This window comes from Neophocaena asiaeorientalis, unplaced genomic scaffold (genome assembly GCF_003031525.2).
Source record: "Neophocaena asiaeorientalis asiaeorientalis breed wild unplaced genomic scaffold, Neophocaena_asiaeorientalis_V1.1 scaffold21, whole genome shotgun sequence".
In the NCBI taxonomy this organism is placed as follows: Eukaryota; Metazoa; Chordata; class Mammalia; order Artiodactyla; family Phocoenidae; genus Neophocaena; species Neophocaena asiaeorientalis.
Window position 1 is genome coordinate 372,614 of NW_020174053.1, and position 21,644 is coordinate 394,257.

A 21,644-nucleotide genomic window follows, 5' to 3' on the forward strand; every position below is an offset into this window, starting at 1 on the left:
TGCCTTCTTCGGTATCCTCGTTTATTCATTACCGTGATCATTTGTAACTTTATAGTCATAGTTATTCTCCTGGGTGTCTGCCTATTGGCTTTCTGAAATTTCCCACTGTCCTTGTTGACAATGGCTAGAATTCCCTTTTATCATAGTTTTTGAACTCCAAGATGACAATCTCCCATTTTTTTTTTTTCTTAATGGGCAGGAGGAGGAGGGAAGCGCAGGACAAAAGAAAGTGGTTTAGTTAACTGGGGATTGTTTTACTGTATCTTTCCGTCAGACGTTCAGCTATCTTGTAAAATTTATTGTTCCTGCTTGGCAACTCCAGAAGGTAACAAAGCAGCAAGGTCATCAATACAAAACCTGGTCAGTAGGTGAACAACAAGGCGCGTAGCCCCGCCTCTACAACCACGTCCGGGAGGCGGGGCCGCCCTCGCGGCCCGCGGGACTTATAGGTCAGCCGGAAGGGGCGTGAGGCCTTGGCGGTGCACTGAACAGGCGCTGGCCGGGACCCCGGGCGTCAGGCAGGCGCAGCGTCAGCCCGCCCCCAGTCTTGGAGCCTCCCTCTCGTGGCGGCTGCAGTGCGGCCTGCGTCGTCTCCCGTAGTTATCCGACCGGCTATGGCCGCTCGTCTCCTGCGTGTCGCCTCCGCCGCCCTCGGCGACACAGCCGGCCGGTGGCTGCTCCTCGCCGGACCCCGCGCGGGAGCCGGCGGTCTCCAGGGGAGCCGGGGGCAGGGCGGGAGCGCCAGGCCGGGCCTGGGCGGCAGCGCAGCTGCGGCGACGCGGACGCTGAGCGTGTCGGCGCGCGCGCGGAGCAGGTGAGGCGCAGGGGGCGCGTGGGCGTTGGGTCCCTGGCAGAACTGCCGCGCTCCTTCCGCCCGCTTTCCGGTTCCGTCTGCTTCCCCCGGCGACGGCGTGCGGGCCACACGCCCGGCCCCGCCCGCCTCTTGCTCCGCCTTCTCCGTGTCACCGGCAGGTCGCTTGGTGTGGTCACGGCCTCCTTTACTTACCGCTGCCAAGTTGCCTTTCAGATACACTGACGCCTGTCGGGGAATGGAGGCCCGGGACCCCCGATCTCCTTGTCCCAGTGCCTCCTGTGCCCTCAGGAAAACCGGGCACTTTGCTGCCGCTGGTTCTCCGTGCGGTTTGGCGAGGATCTAACCTTTGCTATGCTCGAAACCGCGGTGACCTTCGTAAGATGCGCCCCGTTCGTGTCCTGGCCTGCAGTTTCTTATCGTGCCTTCCTCCTGCTAGGTCAGGACGTTCTGTCTCCAAGTCCGTGTCCATTTAGGATACACCCGCTCTGTCCCCGAGCTTCCCTGTTTGCTCTCTTGTGGTTGCTGTCGGGGTAAAAGCCCCAGCGTTGGACTGGCAAGGCAGGGTTTTAAACTGGGCTTTGACACTTATTGTCCAGTTTGTCTAACGTCAGTGGAGGATAATAATCGTGTCGGCTTCACAGGATTATTTGAAGAACAAATGAGAGCATACAGGTAATGCAGGGAGTCTTGTGTCTGGCCAGTATCGAGGACTCAGTAGATCCCACCTGTTAGCATCAGCTGCCTCCTAGGCTCACAGCGTTGTGTTTTGTATTAAGTGTCGAAAGAGGTGAGAGAAAATTTGCCCAAAATATGTTGCAGTCTTATATTCTTGGGCAGATTCGTTTCTCAAAGACAGAATCCCCTTAGATATAATAGAACATTTCCTCATAATTTCAGAGTATAGCACTGTGTTGGCGCCTTATATAATGCAGGTCTCGGAACAGCTCTTTGACTCCCTTGCTGTTGTGTAGTAGCAAGAAGGAGCTGCAGGGAGAAAGGGCTGGATTTGTATTCCTCTCTAGTTTCTTTTTCATGAGGTTCCTGAGAATAGGGTGGAGGAGTTACTCATCTTTTCTCCTGTAATCCCATAATATAGTGGGTGCTCAATACATTTTTGTTGCATGAACTGTGAGGGAGATAATGGGGAAGGCAAGCAGGGGTTATTTGTCCCTGTTTCCGTTACACTTTCCTGTCTTTGACCTTTCTCTGCCTGGATGCCTTGTTTTCTGCATTGTATGCTTTCTTGAAAATTTGTGTATAAATTGGGACATATGTTGAACATATTTGTGTAACTAGTATTTAAAGGAACATGATTGCTTTTGTAAATGGGAATTATATCCCCCAAACTTACTGTTTGAATTGGTACATCAAGTTGTCTTAAAGGGAAGCACATCTGTCTGCTCCCTTATAAACCTGCTTTCCCCCTCATTGGCACAGTTTCCATTGGTGCCCTGTGCTTCCTATCACAGACTTTGGAGCTACAACTAGGTTTTCTGACTCTTATTATCTAAGACTTATGCTATCCAATATGGTCACTACTAACCACATGTAGTCATTTAAGATAATTAAAGTTAAATAAAATTAAAGAATCATTTTCCCAGTTCCACTGGCCACATTTCAAGTACTGGATAAACACACATGGCTAGAAGCTACTGTCTGGGACATCACAGCTATAGAATATATCTGTTATTTTACAAAGTTTGGACAGAACAGTCTAGAAGCTGTAGTTCTGACTTTGAAGTTTGACATTTAGATAAGCTTTCAGTAATTGAGAGTCGAAAAACTCCTTTTACTCCAAAATACCCTGATATAGTACTTTATATTTTGTAGTGATTTATGTTGTAAAGGGCTTTCACATGTATTATTTCCCTTGACTCTTAAGAAAATCCTGAGATAGGTGAGGTAGATAAACGAGAATAAAAATTTATATTAAGTAGCATGCAAAACTAGGACTAGAACTCACATAGTGTTTGTTTGTTTTTTGAGCACCATTAGAGTTGATAATTCTTTAGCCCATAGGGTCATTTGGAAGAGTTAAGGTGGCTATGGAAGTGGGGAGCCCTAGACGGGGCCCTTTTCTTGGACCAACTACCCCAGGCTACCCCACATAGTGAAAGGGTGGGCATCAGCAGCCATAACTCCTCTCCCTATTAGAAGTCTGTTAAGAGCTTTACCACAGCAGCCCCTGGAGAGCTTTGTCAAAATATCTGCTGTGGTTGAGCAGAATAAATGGCGGTGCATAAAGGGTAAACAAGTGAAGAAAATAGTTGTTTGTGGTGCTGGCTAACTCATGGATGATAGAGGATTTAGAAGGATCCTAATTATTTCCTAGTGCATGAAATCTTATCCTTTTTGGAAACAGCTAGAAGCTTTTTGCTAGTTCTTAGAATTGGAGAAGAAAACTATAGAAAACCCACAAATACCACTTGTTAATAGTGAATGGATAAAGTTACCTGGATAAAGTACATGTGTATAATGCTTTAAGGAACAAAATATTTCCACAAACTTTCTCTCCTTTAATTCTCTCAGCAGCTGGGTGAAGTCACTGTTATTGCCATTTTACCCATGGTCACCTAATGAGTATACGTATGTCAGAACCAGGGCTAGAATCTACGTTTTCTGACTCTTACATCTTATATTCCATACTTTCTCAGCTGCAAAATTACTTTTTATCTCTCATTTCTGCTTCCTCTCCTGTTCTTTGATAAACCTGTTATTACTCTTACTCTGCAGTTTTCTTCTGGGGCTGTACACCTTTTTTAATATGTAGTAGCAGTTCAGGCTCCTTAACAACAAAAGGACTTTTAAATAAAAGTTATCAATCAGTGTTTGTTGAGCCCTACAGTATGTTAGGAATTTTGCATATGTTGTCAAAACTATGAGATAAATGTTACCCTGATTTTACAGAAGAGGAGTCTGACATTAGAGTTGCAATTACTTGGCTGTAGCTCATCTCTAGAGTGCTGCAGAAGAGCAGCAGTGCCCAAACCTCTGGCCTTCAGTAGTGTGTATAAATGATGGAATTCTTTCTGCTGCACTTCTTGTACCTTAGGCTACCAGGCATTTTTTGATGTCAAATCTCTAGGCTTCTGCAGGGCTCAGACCCATATTTCCATCAGGCTTCTGGACATTTGCATCTGTTTATTATTAAATCAAACAGGTCTAAAGTTGAACTCATTTCCAGTCTTCCCCAAAGCTCCTTCTCCTCCTAAGTTAAACTTAAGTCAAACTGTACTCCCTCATTGTCCGAGCTAGAAATTTCAACATTATTTCTTCCCTCTCCAAAAGTTTTAAATTCTGCCTCCTGAATATCTCTCAGTATCTCTCAAATCAGTGTCTCCTACGTCCCTGCTTTGTTTATGACCTCCAGTGTGGTCTCCCTGCCTCCAGAGTATCTTCATTCCTAGTCATTTTTCTTCGAAAAAATAGCAGTTGCCTAGCTGCAAATCACGAATGTTTGGGAATACTTGCTTTAAAGCATTTTTTGCTACAAAAAGAAGTCAGAGAGCACATGCCCATTTAAGGGACATTCTCTCTCTCTTTCTCACACACACACACACACACACACACACACACACACACACTTCTGATCAAAATTTTTAATTACTAGGATCCTCATTTTTCAGCATTGAGTTATCAAGGATGACATTATCTGATAAGGCCTCAGCTGCCTTGTTTGGGAAATGAGATGATGGACTTGGTAACTTGCAAGATATTTTTAGCTCTGAAATTATGTAATTCTAGGTTTTACTTAAACTAAACAACGTTTTCTTTGATGGACTATTACCATCTATTGGCAGTAGTGAAAATTACAACTAATTCGTTTAAGCTGAAGTACATCTTTTCAATTGTGAGGTAAAAATTTAAATGACCAGTAGTGGAGGATAAGTATCTAGTTGATAATATGATTTCTTTTTTTTTTTTTTGCGGTACACGGGCCTCTCACTGTTGTGGCCTCTCCCGTTGCGGAGCACAGGCTCCGGACTCACAGGCTCAGCGGCCATGGCTCAAGGGCCCAGCCACTCTGCGGCATGTGGGATCTTCCCAGACCCGGGCACGAACCCGTGTCCCCTGCATCGGCAGGCGGGCTCTCAACCACTACGCCACCAGGGAAGCCCAATAATAATATGATTTCTTTTCCCAAAGTTTGGACTGATGTTTGTGAGAAGGGTAAGAAATTTTAGTTAGCTAACTGATAACTAGCTGATAGCTATCCTATAGTAATGAAACATGTAAGGAGATACTATATTTATTTTCTGACATATTCAAGCAAAGAAAACCCTTTTTCTAGTCCCTTTGTTTTTCGAGTACACTATATGGACCAAAATGAGATGTTCAAATACTCAGAAAACTATCAAACTGCTGGCTCTCAGTGACCATACTTATCAGACACTTGCATAACAATTGCCTTATCAATAGCAGAATGATTTGTTTTTAAAGCTCTCCACAACCGTCACCTAGTCTTTTAGGGACACATTCATAGAGACATTGTTTTTTAGAGAGCTATGTGAGAGCAAAGCAAACTTCACGAGTGATAATGATTGCTAAGCATTTCATGTAACTGTGACCTGAGAGTGACCACTGGGGAGACACATACTACAGGTGGCCTTGATAGTGATGTACTTGCTATTTCCTTTAAGGTGGCAGAGCTTCCCTCCTGGTAGGTGGGTAGATAGATATGCCTGTGATTTGTGGTGTCTCCTTCCCAAATGAACTTGGGAAAGAAAAGAAAATACCGTAAAGGAGGATATTTGCATGCACATAGGCACACACACAGCCTATTTTTTGACGTTACAGGTTCTTAGAACAATTATTTTAAAGTATCTTTTGAAATTATTAAAAATAATAAAGGACTGCTTCCTTTTCCAGCTCAGAAGATAAAATAACAGTCCACTTTATAAACCGTGACGGTGAAACATTAACAAGCAAAGGAAAAGTTGGTGACACTCTACTAGATATTGTGGTTGAAAATAATCTTGATATTGATGGTTTTGGTGAGTATGGAACATTCTTTAAAATTTATAAGTGAAACTATTGAATAGGTTTCAGCTTTGTTTTTTTGAAGAATTTTAACTGGAGTATGCTAAGTGAAATATTAAAATTCAGGATGTGTTAGTGTTATATTCTCACCTATAAAGAATAAGTGACACTGTGTTTCTCTTCTTTGAACATTAATTAGCTATATGCCCCAAAGTCTGTTGCTTCATTACCTTATTGATTATGTGTGCAATGCAAAGCTGGGAGTAGGAAGTGGAATTGAAAGATACCAGGTTGAGATAATAAATGTCATATCAGTGGGTAGTTAAATCATTTTAACTTAGTCTTTTTTTAAACTTTTTAGTTTGAAATAATCTTTGACTTATAGAAAAGTTGCAAAAATAGTACAGAGTTTCTGTATAATCTTCACTCAGCTTCCCCTACTGTTAACAATTTATATAACCATAATACAATAATCAAAACACAGAAATTAACATTGGTTCAATAACTAAAAAACTACAGATTTATAGAATTTTGCTAGCTTTTCCACTAATGTCTCTGTTTTGGGATTCAATCCAGGATCCCACATTGCATTTAGTTATCATATCTCCTTAGTCTCCTTCAGTCTGACATTTCCTCAGTCTTGTTTTTCATGACCTTGATACTTTTGAAAAGTACTGGTAAGTATTTTGTAAAATGTTCCTTAATTTGGGTTTGACTGGTGCTTTCTTTTTCTTTTTAATTTAATTTTTTTTTAAATTATTTTATTTATTTATTTATATATGTCTGCGCCACGTGGCTTATGGGATCTTAGTTCCCAACCGGAGATTGAACCTGGGCTCTTGGCAGTGAAAGCATCGAGTCCTAACCACTGGACTGCCAGGGAATTCCCAGACTGGTGTTTTCTTAATTACATTGAGCTTATGCATTCTTTTTATTTTAAGTGAGTTTTATTTTACTTACTACTTTCTTATTTTATTTTATTTTTATTGAGATATAATTGATATGTTAGTTCCAGGTATACAACATAATGGTTTGATATTTGTATACACTGTGAAGTGATCACCTGAACAGTAAGTCTAGTTAGCATTCATCACCATACGTAGTCTTGAACGTCATCTCACCTTCCTAGAAAGGGTACTTAATCTACCTCTTACTAGAGAAGGAAGTGTTTTGTTTAGAAAGTTTTCATTTCTAGGCTTTTGACCGTGTTCCTTAACCACTCACACAAAGCCCATGTCCTGGAAGCTGACATCTTAGAGCTCAGGGATACCCTGTATATCACTTGCAGTTTTGCTCGAGCATTCTCTCTATCTAGAACGGTGGTTCTTTAAGAGGGTTCCATCAGTGTCACTTGGGAAATGCACATTCTCAGGCCCCACTCCAGATCTACTGATTCAGAAAGTCTGGGGTGTGGCCCAGAAATGTGTGTTTTAACAAGCCCTCCATGTGATTTGGTTGCATGTTTAAGTTTGAGAACCATTGGTCTGCAGTCAGGTCCAGGGAGCATATCTGACTATTCTTCTTTCAAGGCACTGTTCACTTTTTTTTTTTTTTTTTTTTTTTTTGCGGTACGCGGGCCTCTCACTGCTGTGGCCTCTCCTGTTGCGGAGCACAGGCTCTGGATGACTCAGCGGCCATGGCTCACGGGCCCAGCCGCTCTGTGGCATGTGGGATCTTCCCGGACCGGGGCACGAACCCGCGTCCCCTGCATCGGCAGGTGGAAGCCCCACATTGCACTTTTAAGAACACTTTTCAGATCAGAATTATTTTTCTTCCTCCATTTTCCCATGATATATTAAATATACTTCTCTATGTTAATATTCATCTCAGTTTTCCTTTTTAGAGGGAATATCTCTTTCCTTTATTAGACTTTGTGCTTTTGGAAGACTGTTATCACTCAGGTAACCAGAGTTGGCAGTCAGTAATATTTGCTGAATTTCTCAATCTAATGTCAGTTTCAGGGATAACTGTAACAACTACCATATGAGTGCATACTACATCCCAGCATATGTTATCTATTATTGTAATAACTCTAAGAGGTAGATTTTTTTTTTAACTTTATAGATGAAGAAACTAAAGTTCAGAGAAATTAATGTTCCCTGGGTCATACAGGTAGCAAGTGAGAAGGCTAAGATTCAAACCTAAGTCTCTCTAACTCCTAAACCTCTGCTTTTTCCTTTATGCCTTTTGCTCTAAGAAACATCTTTCCTTTGTGAACACTTGTTACAGAAATTAGGTGATGAAATAGTTGATATAGTTCCAGTTTTAAGGAATTTTTTACTCTAATGCAGTGGTTCTTGGCTAGGACTGAGTTTCAGAATTCTGCAGAACTTTAAAAAATGTTACATCCTTGACGGTAAGGGAGAAAGGGAAGTTGTGCAGGTATCCTTTTAAAAAGCTCCACGTGGTTCAGATCCATACCATGGTTAAGAACAACTAATTTATGGAAAAGAACCCATTTATAATTTATATATTCTATAAAATTTATAAATGATTGATCTCCCTCATGAGTTCATATTCAGCAACACTTTCGACTAAGCTGGGTTTCTCTGAATTACTCTCTCACAAATGAAAAGTAGTACCTTGCACAGTCATTGAGAATAGACTCTGGAATTAGACAAATTGTGGTTCACTAACCAACATTGTCACTTACTAGCCATGAGACCTGGAGCAAGCTACTTTACGTCTGTATGCCTCAGTTTCCTCTTCTGTAAAATAGGATTGTAATAGTTCTAACCTCATAGGGTTGCTAAAGATTAAATAGGGTATTGGAAGTGAAGTGCTTAGCATAGTGGCTACGTTGGTAAGAACAGTAGGATTTGTGGCATTTTAACTTGCCCTATTCACCTTCTCCTCTCTCCAGTTCAACAGTAGCCTTAAAAACCAGCAGCCTTGTGGCCACTGGAGGGGCAAACTGGTTTGAGTTCCTCAGAAGGTCCCATCTCCAGAACGTTGTCACGTGTCTTGCAGCTTCTCAGAAAAGCTCCGTTCCAGGGAGTTGTTATTTGACCTGCCTCAGAGATTGCTCTGTGGGAAGTCTCTGTCCCTAGGACTTCCATCTAAAATAATTACCTGCAGTCGTTGAACACTGTGCTGCCTGAGGCTGTGATGCCACTTGGAGCAAACAAGAGCTTGGCCAAAAATCTAAAAGGAAGATCTGGGGAACGAGATCTCTGTAGTGGGCTTTGAAATGCTTCAGGGATCTAGAAGGCCACACACAAATGCAGGACTGTGTTTGTGCCCAGGAAAGACCCGACAGGGCCCCAGTCTCTCATCTCTGGCTGACTTTGAGGTCCCATGCAGGTGAAGGCCAAGACGGACATGTAGACTGCTTGAACGCTGAAGGTGCGCCTAATCACGCACTGAGCTCCTCAGCAAAGGGTAGAAGCCATATTGGTTCAGAGCACTGAAGGAAACCTCCATCCAGTCATCTAGCTGACCACTAAGCTCACTGAGTGGAGACATTGGTGGTCACGTGCTACAGGGAATACAGACCTCAGAGTTAGTCTGGGAAAGTCACTAGAGAAACAAATAGCAGCAACAACAAAAACCAAAAAGCCAGTCACAGCAACAAACCCAGGGGAGACAGTGGTGATCTGACTTCCAGAGTTACCATATTATATTACTTAGAATGTCCACTTGGCAATAAAAAAATTCAAGACACCCAAAGAAACAGGAAAGTATGGTCCATACTCAGGAAAAAAAAAAGCAGTCAATAGAGACTGTCCCCAAGGAGGCCCAGGTATTAGACTTACTAGACAAAGATGTTAAATCAGCTGTTATAAAAGTTCAGAGAGCTTAAGGAAAGTATGTGGAGATATTCTTGGGCCTTTGCACATCTGTGTATGTGGACCCTGTTACCACTCTGTATAAGGGTATGTAAAATAAATAGTGAACTTTGTTCCTGCCCTTGAGAAAGCTGATCTCTTGTGCTCTGGGAAGGCTAATGTGGAGGCTGTGAACCGGTAAATCTCTTTCTGTAAATTTCTCCACAGATTCCATCTCAGCTTTAGGAAAGGACATGTATACTAGGCTGTTTACTGCAAAGATGTTTGTAACAGCAAAAGATTTGAAAGAAGCAAATGCCCATCAATAGAGGACTGATCTATATAGTCCTACAAGGGGATACTATATGGCTGTGTTTAAAAAAGAAAAAAAATCTCTGAAAGGAGTCTTAAAAACAAATATCAGTGATTACCTGTTGATAGGAGGGAGGCAGAGGGGAGACTTTAAGTGCCATGGTGTATTTAATCCATCTCTTTCTTTGGACATTTAGGTGGCTTCCAATTTTCAACTATTGTAAATAACCTTAAGGTGAACATCCCCAGAAATACCTTTCTGTGTTTATGTTCTATAATTTTCTTGCATTAAATTCCTGGGGATGGAATTACTTAGTAAAGCTTGTTTTATAAATGGTTTGCTCACACTGTTTGCCTGTTTTTCAGATGAGGTATTATTTTCAGCCGTTAGGAAAGCCTCTTTAAATGTGCAAAAAAAAAGGAAAATTAATTTTAAACATTTATTTGAAAGGCTTTTAACTTCTTTTTTACATGAAGCTACATTCAGTAGCTACATAAAGTATTTTACATTACTTTATTTATAGTAGATAGTTTTCATAAGTTGCTTTCCATTACTTTGAAATAAAAGTATAAGTATTTTGACGTTAATACTTGAAAGTATCTTTAAAATTTTTTAAAAGTATTTTTCTTTAATTTTTAAAAGGTATATATTGTAGTACACTGTTTTTCAAACTGCAGGTTGCAACCATTTGTGGGTCATATAATCAACTTAATAGCTTTCAACTAGAATTTAAAGTAATTAAAAAGAACATGTAAAAACACACCGTCTTTTGTATTATTCCATGAAATGCTTGTTTAGCTATTTTACAAAGTATATGTATACTAGGTTGTGATGTAAAATAGAACTCAAAATTAAAACATTCTTTTTGGAAGCCATTGGTTAGAATGATTAAGAATGGAGTCTTCGGCCTTGATTTGTTCCCCAGCTCTGTCACTTTGCCAGCTTTGTGACCTTGGGTTAGGTCTCTAACCCCTTCATACCTCGTCTCCTTTAGGGTAAAATGGGAATAATGTTAGTATCTACCTCGTAAGGTTCCTGTAAAGGTCCAGTGAGTTTATCTAAGCAAGGCTAAATAGATGTTAGCTAATTTTGTTAATATAGTTATTACTACAGGCTCATTGTTCATTATAACAAATTTAAGAAGAACATTAAAAAAATCAGAACTTCCTATAATTTTTACTTTTCTTTTGGGGGGGGAGATTTTTTTTTCTTGAATTTTAGAATTTTATTTTATTTATCTTTTTATACAGCAGGTTCTTATTAGTTATCCATTTTATACATAATAGTGTATATATGCCAATCCCAGTCTCCCAATTCATCACACCACCACACCCTTCCCCCGCCGCTTTCCCCCTTTGGTGTTCATACGTTTGTTCTCTACATCTGTGTCTCAATTTCTGCCCTGCAAACCGGTTCATCTGTACCATTTTTCTAGGTTACAAATATAGGCGTTAATATACAATATTTTTCTCTTTCTGACTTCACTCTGTATGACAGTGTCTAGATTCATCCACGTCTCTACAAATGACCCAATTTCCTTCCTTTTTATGGCTGAGTAATATTCCATTGTATATATGTAACACATCTTCTTTATCCATTCGTCTCTCGATGGGCATTTAGGTTGCTTCCATGACCTGGCTATTGTAAATAGTGCTGCAGTGAACATTGGGGTGCATGTGTCTTTTTGAATTATGGTTTTCTCTGTGTATATGCCCAGTAGTGGGATTGCTGGGTCATATGGTAATTCTATTTTTAGTTTTTTAAGGAACCTCCATACTGTTCTCCATAGTGGCTGTATCAATTTACATTCCCACCAACAGTGCAAGAGGGTTCCCTTTTCTCCACACCCTCTCCAGCATTTGTTGTTTGTAGATTTTCTGATGATGCCCATTCTAACTGGTGTGAGGTGATACCTCTTTGTAGTTTTGACTTGCATTTCTCTAATAATTTGTGATGTTGAGCAGCTATTCATGTGCTTCTTGGTGATCTGTATGTCTTCTTTGGAGAAATGTCTGTTTAGGTCTTCTGCCCATTTTTTGATTGGGTTGTTTGTTTTTTTAATATTGAGCTGCATGAGCTGTTTATATATTTTGGATATGAATCCTTTGTCTGTTGAAACATTTGCAAATACTTTCGCTCATTCTGAGGGTTGTCTTTTCCTCTTGTTCGTAGTTTCCTTTGCTTTGCAAAACTTTTAAGTTTCATTAGGTCCATTTTTGTTTATTTTTGTTTTTATTTCCATTGCTCTAGGAAAAAAGATCTTGCTGTGATTTATGTCAAAGAGTGTTCTTCCTATGTTTTCCTCTAAGAGTTTGATAGTTTCTGGCCTTACATTTAGGTCTTTAATCCATTTTGAGCTTATTTTTGTGTATGGTGTTAGGGAGTGATCTAATCTCATACTTTTACATGTACCTGTCCCGTTTTCCCAGCACCACTTATTGAAGAGGCTGTCCTTTCTCCACTGTACATTCGTGCCTCCTTTATCAAAGATAAGGTGACCATATGTGCGTGGGTTTGTCTCTGGGCTTTCCGTCCTGTTCCATTGATCTGTATTTCTGTTTTCCTGCCAGTACCATATTGTCTTGATTACTGTAGCTTTGTAGTATAGTCTGAAGTCAGGGAGTCTGATTCCTCCAGCTCCGATTTTTTCCCTCAAGACTGCTTTGGCTACTTGGGTCTTTTGTGTCTCCATACAGATTTTAAGGTTTTTTGTTCTAGTTCTGTAAAAAATACCATTGGTAATTTGATAGGGGTTGCATTGAATCTGTAGATTGCTTTGGGTAGTGTAGTCATTTTCACAGTACTGATTCTTCCAATCCAAGAATTCATTTCTAATCTTATATAGAGTTGTGGTCAGAAAAGATGCTTGATATTATTTCAGTTTCCTTAAATTTACTGAGGCTAGATTTGTGACCCAAGATGTGATCTATCCTGGAGAATGTTTCATGCGCACTTGAGAAGAAAGTGTAATCTGCTGTTTTTGGATGGAACGTCCCATAAATATCAATTAAATCTATCTGATCTATTTTATCATTTAAAGTTTGTGTTCCCTTATTAATTTTCTGTTTGGATGATCTGTCCATTGGTATAAGTGAGGTGTTAAAGTCCCCCACTATTACTGTGTTACTGTCGATTTCCTTTTTTATAGCTGTTAGCAGTTGCCTTATGTATTGAGGTGCTCCTATGTTGGGTGCATATATATTTATAATTGTTACATCTTCTTCTTGGATTGATCCCTTGATCATTATGTAGTGTCCTTCCTTGTCTCTTGTAGCATTCTTTATTTTAAAGTCTGTTTTATCTGATATGAGTATTACTGCTCCAGCTTTCTTTTGATTTCCATTTGCATGGAATATATTTTCCATCCCCTCACTTTCAGTCTGTATGTGTCCCTAGGTCTGAAGTGGGTCTCTTGTAGACAGCATATATATGGGTCTTGTTTTTGTATCCATTCAACGAGCCTGTGTCTTTTGGTTGGAGCATTTAATCAATGCACGTTTAAGGTAGTTATTGATATGTATGTTCCTATTATCATTTTCGTAATTGTTTTGGGTTTATTTTTGTAGGTCCTTCTCTTGTGTTTCCCACTTAGAGAAGTTCCTTTAGCATATGTTGTAGAGCTGGTTTGGTGGTGCTGAATTCTCTTAGCTTTTGCCTGTCTGTAAAGCTTTTGATTTCTCCATCAAATCTGAATGAGATCCTTGACAGGTAGTTTAATCTCGGTAGTAGGTTCTTCCCTTTCATCACTTTAAGTATATCATGCCACTCCCTTCTGGCTTGTAGAATTTCTGCTGAGACATCAGCTGTTAACCTTATGGGAGTTCCCTTGTATGTTGTTTGTCATTTTTCCCTTGCTGCTTTCAATAATTTTTCTTTGTCTTTAATTTTTGCCAGTTGGATTATTGTGTGTCTCGGCATGTTTCTCCTTGCATTTATCCTGTATGGGACTCTCTGCCTTTCCTGGAGTTGGGTGGCTATTTCCTTTCACATGTTAGGGGAGTTTTCAATTATAATCTCTTCAAATATATTCTCATGTCCTTTCTTTCTTTCTTCTCCTTCTGGGACCCCTATAATGCGAACATTGTTGCATTTCATGTTGTCCCAGTGGTCTCTTAGGCTGTCTTCATTGCTTTTCATTCTTTTCTCTTTATTCTGTTCCGCAGCAGTGAATTCCACGATTCTGTCTTCCAGGTCACTTATCTGTTCTTCTGCCTCAGTTATTCTGCTATTGATTCCTTCTAGTGTAGTTTTCATTTCATTTATTGTATTGTTCATCTATGTTTGTTTGTTCTTTTATTCTTCTAGGTCTTTGTTTAACACTTCTTGCATCTTCTTGATCTTTGCCTCCATTCTTTTTCCGAGTTCCTGGATCATCTTCACTCTCATTATTCTGAATTCTTTTTCTGGAAGGTTGCCTATCCACTTCAGTTAGTTGTTTTTCTGGGGTTTTATCTTCTTCCTTCATCTGGTACATAGCTGTCTGCCTTTTCATGTTGTCTATCTTTCTGTGAATGTGGTTTTTGTTCCACAGGTTGCAGGATTGTAGTTCTTCTTGCTTGTCCCTATAGTCTTATCACACAGAGATAACCACTTACAGAATCTTTTTTCCCTGATGCCCCAGAAATACAGAAAATTTAATGCCAATACAGTCTTCAGTAATTTGATAAGATTTCTGCATTCATTTATACAGACTCAGAAGAGAAACTTTAAAGATCAAGGATCCTAATGTGTCCAGAAATTTTGGCATGTACATACACATTTGAGATAAGATAAACTAGGTTCGCAAAAGATAGCCACTTTCTAGAGCAAAGATGACAGAAATGCAGTCAAGAAGTCTGAAATATTATGTTTATAAAGAAGAGGTTGTGATAACAACATTATAGGGGCAACTATTTAATTCATTTCCAAAGTTGAATACTGGATACCCTTTACATATTGCCTTTGTTATAGTCATGCTCATAGGTGAACACCATATGCAGACGAGGGTGGCCAAGTACAGAGTGTCTGTACAGTTTCTCCCTGGATGATCTTATCCCTTCTGTGACCTTAAATCCCATCCAGATGCTCATAGACTCTTTTTTTTTTTTTGTATAAAATTTACTTTATTTAACATCTGTTTTGGCATATAATTGCCTTACAATGGTGTGTTAGTTTCTGCTTTATAACAAAGTGAATCAGTTATACATATATATATGTCCCCATATCTCTTCCCTCTTGCATCTCCCTCCCTCCCACCCTCCCTATCCCACCCCTCTAGGTGGTCACAAACCACCGGGCTGATCTCCCTGTGCTATGCAGCTGCTTCCCACTAGCTATCTATGTTATGTTTGGTAGTGTATATACGTCCATGCCTCTCTCTCACTTTGCCCCATCTTACTCTTCCCCCTCCCCATATCCTCAAGTCCATTCTCTAGTAGGTCTGTGTCTTTATTTCCATCTTACCCCTAGGTTCTTCATGACCCTTTTTTTTTTTTTTTAGATTCCATATATATGTTAGCATATGGTATTTGTTTTTCTCTTTCTGACTTACTTCACTCTGTACGACAGTCTCTAGGTCCATCCACCTCACTACGAATACTTCAGTTTCGTTTCTTTTTATGACTGAGTAATATTGCATTCTATATATGTGCCACATCTTTATTCATTCATCTGTTGATGGACACTTAGGTAGCTTCCATATCCTGGCTATTGTAAATAGAGCTGCAACGAACATTTTGGTACATGACTCTTTTTGAATTGAATTATGGTTTTCTCAGGGTATATGCCCAGTAGTGGGATTGCTTGGTCGTATGGTAGTTCTCTTTTTAGTTTTTTAAGGAACGTCCATACTGTTCTCTGTAGTGGCTTTTTATCAATTTACATTCCCACCAACAGTGCAAGAGGATTCCCTTTTCTCCACACCCTCTCCAGCATTTATTGTTTGTAGTATTTTTGATGATGACCATTCTGACTGGTGTGCAGATGCTCATAGACTCTTACGTTTACATTGTTAGCTCACAGCATTCCTCTGAGCCCTGGACTTATAGATTCAACTTCCTACTTTATGTCTTTTCTTGGAAATTGCACAGACATTTAAACAAGTCAACATATTTAAACAGATTTTGATTCTTTCCGCCCCACTGAAACTTATCTTTCTGAGAATCTTTTCTGCCAGTAGCGAGCATCACTCAGGTGCTCCAGCCTGAAACTGGAGAACGTCTTTTATTCTTCCTTCTTCCCTATCCTCTACCTACAGTCCATCAGCAGCTCCTGTCAGATGTGCTCCATGTATGTCTCCAATGTGTCCTGTGTTCACCATCCCTGCAGTCACTACTTGGGGCTGGCTAGTTACTATGTTCCAGGAACTGCACTACTCTGCTTCTGCTGTTGAGCCCAGCAGCTAGGGTGATTCATCATAATGCACATCAGACAGGTTCCTTGATTTAAATCCATGAATAACTTTTCATTTAGGTTAAAATCCACATTCCTTACCCTAGCCTAAAAGGTTTTGCATTAATGGCCCCATCTGCCTTTCTTCCTCTTCCCCATTTCTCATTGTTCTTTCTCTCAGTTTGGCCACACTGGCCTTTTATCAAGAGCTGAACTCACCCAGAATTTCTAGCTTGGAGACTTTGTACACGCTTTGCATTTTCTTCTGCCTGGGACACTTCCCTCTCACTCCACCCTGAATATCCTGTATGTGTTTGCTTTTTATCCATCTGGTCTCAGTTTATCTTATATTGTAATACTTCCTTAGTGGGTCTTTGCCCAACCACCCAGTCCAAAATGTTCTTTCATTACCCTGAACCTGTTATTCTCCATCGCAGCATCCTGTTCATTTTTTTCATGGCATTTATCACAACCTGTTAATTGTATATTTGTTTACTTGTGCATTTTTCTCCTAAGAGACTGTGATGAAGTATAAAATCATCTTGTTTTATTTATATATGAAGTGAAGTAGTGAATGGATAAGTGAGTAAAAAGGGACAATTGTAAATTTTGGAAGCAATAAATTTATGAACATTCCTTTCCAACTTTTAAGTTAATGTAGATTTTTTAGATGATCTTTAAGTTTTCAGAGTGTATTATAGTATTCTGTCACTAGGGGGCAGTTACACCTCTCTGATCAAATTTACCTAGTTTATTATCTCAGACTTTGTTTTTTTCTTAAATATTATGTATTTCCTTCATGTGTCTGTTTGGAGGGAAATTATTCAAATTGGGTAACCCTGATAATGACCATATAAATCTCTATTTGTATTATGTTTATTGACTCCTTATTAACATACTGTATTTCCAGCTCTGGTGGATCATGGTTTACTCTAGAAAATTAGGTTTTATATTTTTATGTAGTTTCATATTTTTAATATATAATATTTCCACATAGCTATCCCTTGGAGTTTTGTTTGGGAAAGGGGTTAGGCAGTCTGTCTTGTCAGCATCATTACGGATCTCCAAATTATCTTAGTATGGTTACACACACACCTGGTGGAAAACTCTCAAATTACATGAAAGGAGCAATAGTCTGCTGATAGCTAATTTTCTCTGGGAATAGTTTTATGGCAGGAATTTCTAAGCTTTTGTGCAAAACCTTAGTATCGGTCTTTTTAAAAAAAAAACACCTCAGTTCAGAGTTTTATTCATCATCAACCTTGAAATTAGCCAGTAACCATGTCTTACTTATTCTTTTTTTTTTTTTTTTTTTTCGGTACATGGGCCTCTCACTGTTTTGGTCTCTCCCGTTTCGGAGCCCAGGCTCCGGATGCACAGGCTCAGCAGTCATGGCTCATGGGCCCAGCCGCTCCGCGGCATGTGGGATCTTCCTGGACCATCGGCAGGCGGACTCTCAACCACTACGCCACCAGGGAAGCCCCATGCCTTACTTATTCTTAATGTAATTTTTAAATTATGCAAATTTGAAATTGTACAGGTTAACAATATTAAGGTTCTTACTCTAGTAAAATCAGAAATACTGTGAAAACCAAACCTTTTGTCAAGAATCCCATAATTTCAAGCTGGCAGGCTGTGCGAATTATAAATTTTATATTTGCTTCCATGCCTTTTACAATTGTAAACAAATACGTGTCAGCCTTTGTCAGTGTCATGTGAACTGTTCTGTTTCCAGACATCTGATGTCTGTGTGATTTTTGTTGACTGTAGTGCTGATATTTTAAACTGTGGTTATAATTTAATATCATTTTAAAGCCTATGACAGTTTCAGCCAAGCATTCATTAAGTGTTAATGCCGAAAAATGTATCCGAAAGCGAGTTATTTTGGGACAGAAGTTAAATGTGACAGAATGCAATGAAGAAAGCCAAAAACCTATCATGATTTGTATTACTGTTAATTTAGGAGACAGAACTGAATCATTAGCCAGAATGCCAGCAATATTAAAACAGCACTAAACTGTACATACCTTTAAGTTCATGACAGTTGTTGTGTAACTAAGCAAGGATGATGGATAAAATGCTGGCATCAGGGGCTAATACGGCTGTAATGTGTCCCTAAGTCAGTTCAGATTATCGTCTATTGTAAGCCATGGAGTATCTTTGATTATTTGAAATGTGGACATAGTAATGGAAAAAGTTTCACTTCAAATGTTTGTTCTAAGTATATTTTGCAGCAAAAATATGATATGAGGATTATAGATTTACGAACTATAAGAACCCACTCCTTACTTTACATTTTGTTTCATTGAGAATATAATTCGAATTATGAGACTTCAACAATTTCAAAATCTTTGAGAATGTATTCCTCATAAAATGTGATCACTTTATGTTTAATATATGTGTATGTATCTCTATATTTACATATGTATATACACACATATGTACACATTTCCCCTATTAATTTACTCTTATGTAACCAACCACTTATAAAGACACTAAAAGCTGACAGCTGTCAGTGCTGCTTTGGGGCTGTATATAAGCATAAGTCACATAACTTTTGCACTTTCAATCCCCAACTCTCCACATGTATTATTATATCGGTGTACCCATATTTTGACCAGCTATCAGTTTTAGATTGAAGGTTCTATAGTTGTTGCTTTTGTATCCTTTTTCCTTTGATAGGTTGCCTCCCACTGTGTGTTTTGTATAGTTGTTCCCTGTGTATGTGATAAGCATAAAAAACAACAAACACTTCCCATTTTAGGGATAGGTTTTGTTTACCAAATCCATTTTCAGGTCAACTAGTTGGCATTTGGAATTTGTTTTCCGATGGAAATACTGTTATACGTGGTGGCTAAATTTTTCGGGCCAACCCACAGAACCTGTTTCTTCACAACTAACTTAATCACCATTTATAGCCTGGCTTCTATGAGAAAATGCATTGCAACTTCTAACTTTTAATACCAGATCAAGAACTCCTTAACTCCTTGGGCCCACCTACTGCACACACACAATGCACACACCCCACATACACTATGGGGACTCCACTTTGCAGTCTGGCATTGGGAATATATATACTGCTGATTTTCAATGCAGATAATTTCATGTTAGATAGGAGCCTGGGAATTCTGTGATGCTGAAAAGGAGTTAGAAGATTAGGCCCAACAGGAATCTCATCCACTTTGTTCTTGCCTATAGCCTTTGGGTTGTGGCTCTAGTGGAGTTGGGAGCAGCAGGGACGTTCAATAACGATGTGAATTCTGTTCAAATGGGATATAGAATTGGTGGCAGCTCCCGTGTTTTAACTGAAAACAAGTGGGCAGCTGTGGTGCAAAATCAGATGCTGATAAAGGATATCTATGAAAAGCCTACAGCTAACGTCATGCTTAATGCTGAAGAATGAAATGTCTTTCTCCTAAGATTAGGAACAAGGCAAGGATGTCTGTTCTCACCACCCTACTAACATCATGCTGGAAGTCTTTGTGTAATGAAGCAAAAAAAGAAAACAGGGGACTTCCCTGGTGGCACAGTGGTTAAGTATCCGCCTGCCAATGCAGGGGACACAGGTTCGATCCCTGGTCCAGGAAGATCCCACATGCTGTGGAGCAGCTAAGCCCATGCGCCACAACTACTGAGACTGCACTCTAGAGTCCGCGAGCCACAACTAGTGAGCCCGTGCGCCGCAACTGCTGAAGCCCGCGTGCCCTAGAGCCTGCGTGCCACAACTACTGAGCCCACCGCAACTGCTGAAGCCCGTGCGCTTTAGGGCCTGTGTGCCACAGCTGCTGAGCCCGTGTGCTACAACTTCTGAAGCCCGCACACCTAGAGCCCGTGCTCCACAACAAGAGAAGCCACCACAATGAGAAGCCTGTGTGCCTCAGTGAAGAGTAGCTCCTGCTCACTGCAACTAGAGAAAGCCCGCGCGCAGCAATGAAAACCCAATGCAGCCAAAAATAAATAAACTTTTAAAAAATAAGTAAAATAAAATAAAATAATGAAAAAATAAAAAAAATTAAAAGGCATACAGGTTGAAAAGAAAACTGTCTTGTTTTTCGATGATTATTTACATAGAAAATCACAAGGAATCTATTAAAAAAGTCTTAGAACTAAGCGAGTTTAGCAAGGTCCTAGGATACAAGGTCAACACACAAAAGTCAAGTGTATTTCTGTGTACCAGCGATGAACAGTTGGAAACCAAAAAAATTTTTAAAAGAACATTTACAAAAAAAAGGACATTTACAATAGCTCCTCAAAATGAAATTTTTAGGTTTAAATCTAATAAAATATGTATAGCATCAGTATCCTGAAAGTTATATAACTCTGATGAAAGAGAGCAAAGACCTAAGTGGTAGAGAGACATACTGTATTCATGGATTGGAAGACAACATAGTAAAGATGTCAGTTTTTATTGATATATAGATTTAATACATTTCCCATTAAAATCTCAGCAGGATTTTTTCTGGATACAGACAAGCTGATTCTAAACTTTTTACAGAAAAACAAATGAACTAGAATAGCCAAACAATTTTAGAAGAGAAAGATAAAGCTGGAAGACATGTATAGTACAGATCTTAAAACTTGATGCTACAGTAATCAAGACAGTGTAATTTTAGCAAAAACATAGACATGTAGATGAGTGAAATAGAATTAAGAGTTCAGTGGTAGACCCATTAAAAATATATCTAGTTCTTTTTTTTGGAAGAGCTTTACCGAGATGTAATTCACATACCATACAGTTAACTCATTGAAAGTATACGTTGTTTTTTAGTATATTCAGTGAGTTGTGCAGCCATCACCACGGTTTTGTTTTATTTATTTTCTAGCTTTGTTGAGATATAATTGACAACTAACGTTGTGTAAGTTTAAGGTGTACAACGTGATGGTTTGATACACATCTCAGTTGCAAAATGATTACAATAGGGTTAACCTCACATCATTCCTTTTTTGTGTGTGTGTGGTTAAAACATTTAAGATTACTCTCAGCAAATTTCAAGTGTATAATACAGTATTATATCTGTAGTCACCATGTTTTACAGTAGATCCTCAGACCGTATTCATCTTATAGCTGAAAGTTTACACCCTTTGACCATCCTCCCCATCTCCTTTAGCCCCCACCACTACTCTCTGTTTCTACGAGTTTGACTTTTTTAGATTCCACATATAAGTGATGTCATACACTGTTTGTCTATCTCTGTCTTATTTATTTCACTTAGCATAATCCCCTCAAGGTCTGTTTATGTTTCACAAATGGCAGGATTTTCTTCTATTTTATTGCTGAATAGCATTCCATTGTGTGTGTTTCTGTACACGCACACACACACACACACACCCCACATCTTATTCATTCATCCGTGGACATACACTTGGGTTGTCTCCATATCTTTGCTATTGTGAATAATGC

The 21,644-nt window shown here is 39.4% G+C and overlaps 1 protein-coding gene across 1 annotated transcript in view; it reads left to right on the forward strand.

Annotated features, from left to right (window-relative positions):
* The first annotated feature begins 469 nt into the window (after window positions 1-469).
* The window catches only part of FDX1 (ferredoxin 1), a 33,052-nt gene continuing 11,877 nt past the window's right edge, over window positions 470-21,644 (forward strand). Inside the window, exons 1-2 of the mRNA XM_024754211.1 lie at window positions 470-814; window positions 5,684-5,808. Of these exons, the coding sequence (XP_024609979.1) occupies window positions 615-814; window positions 5,684-5,808 (325 nt within the window). The 5' untranslated portion in view covers window positions 470-614. The remainder of the gene's footprint in view (window positions 815-5,683; window positions 5,809-21,644) is intronic.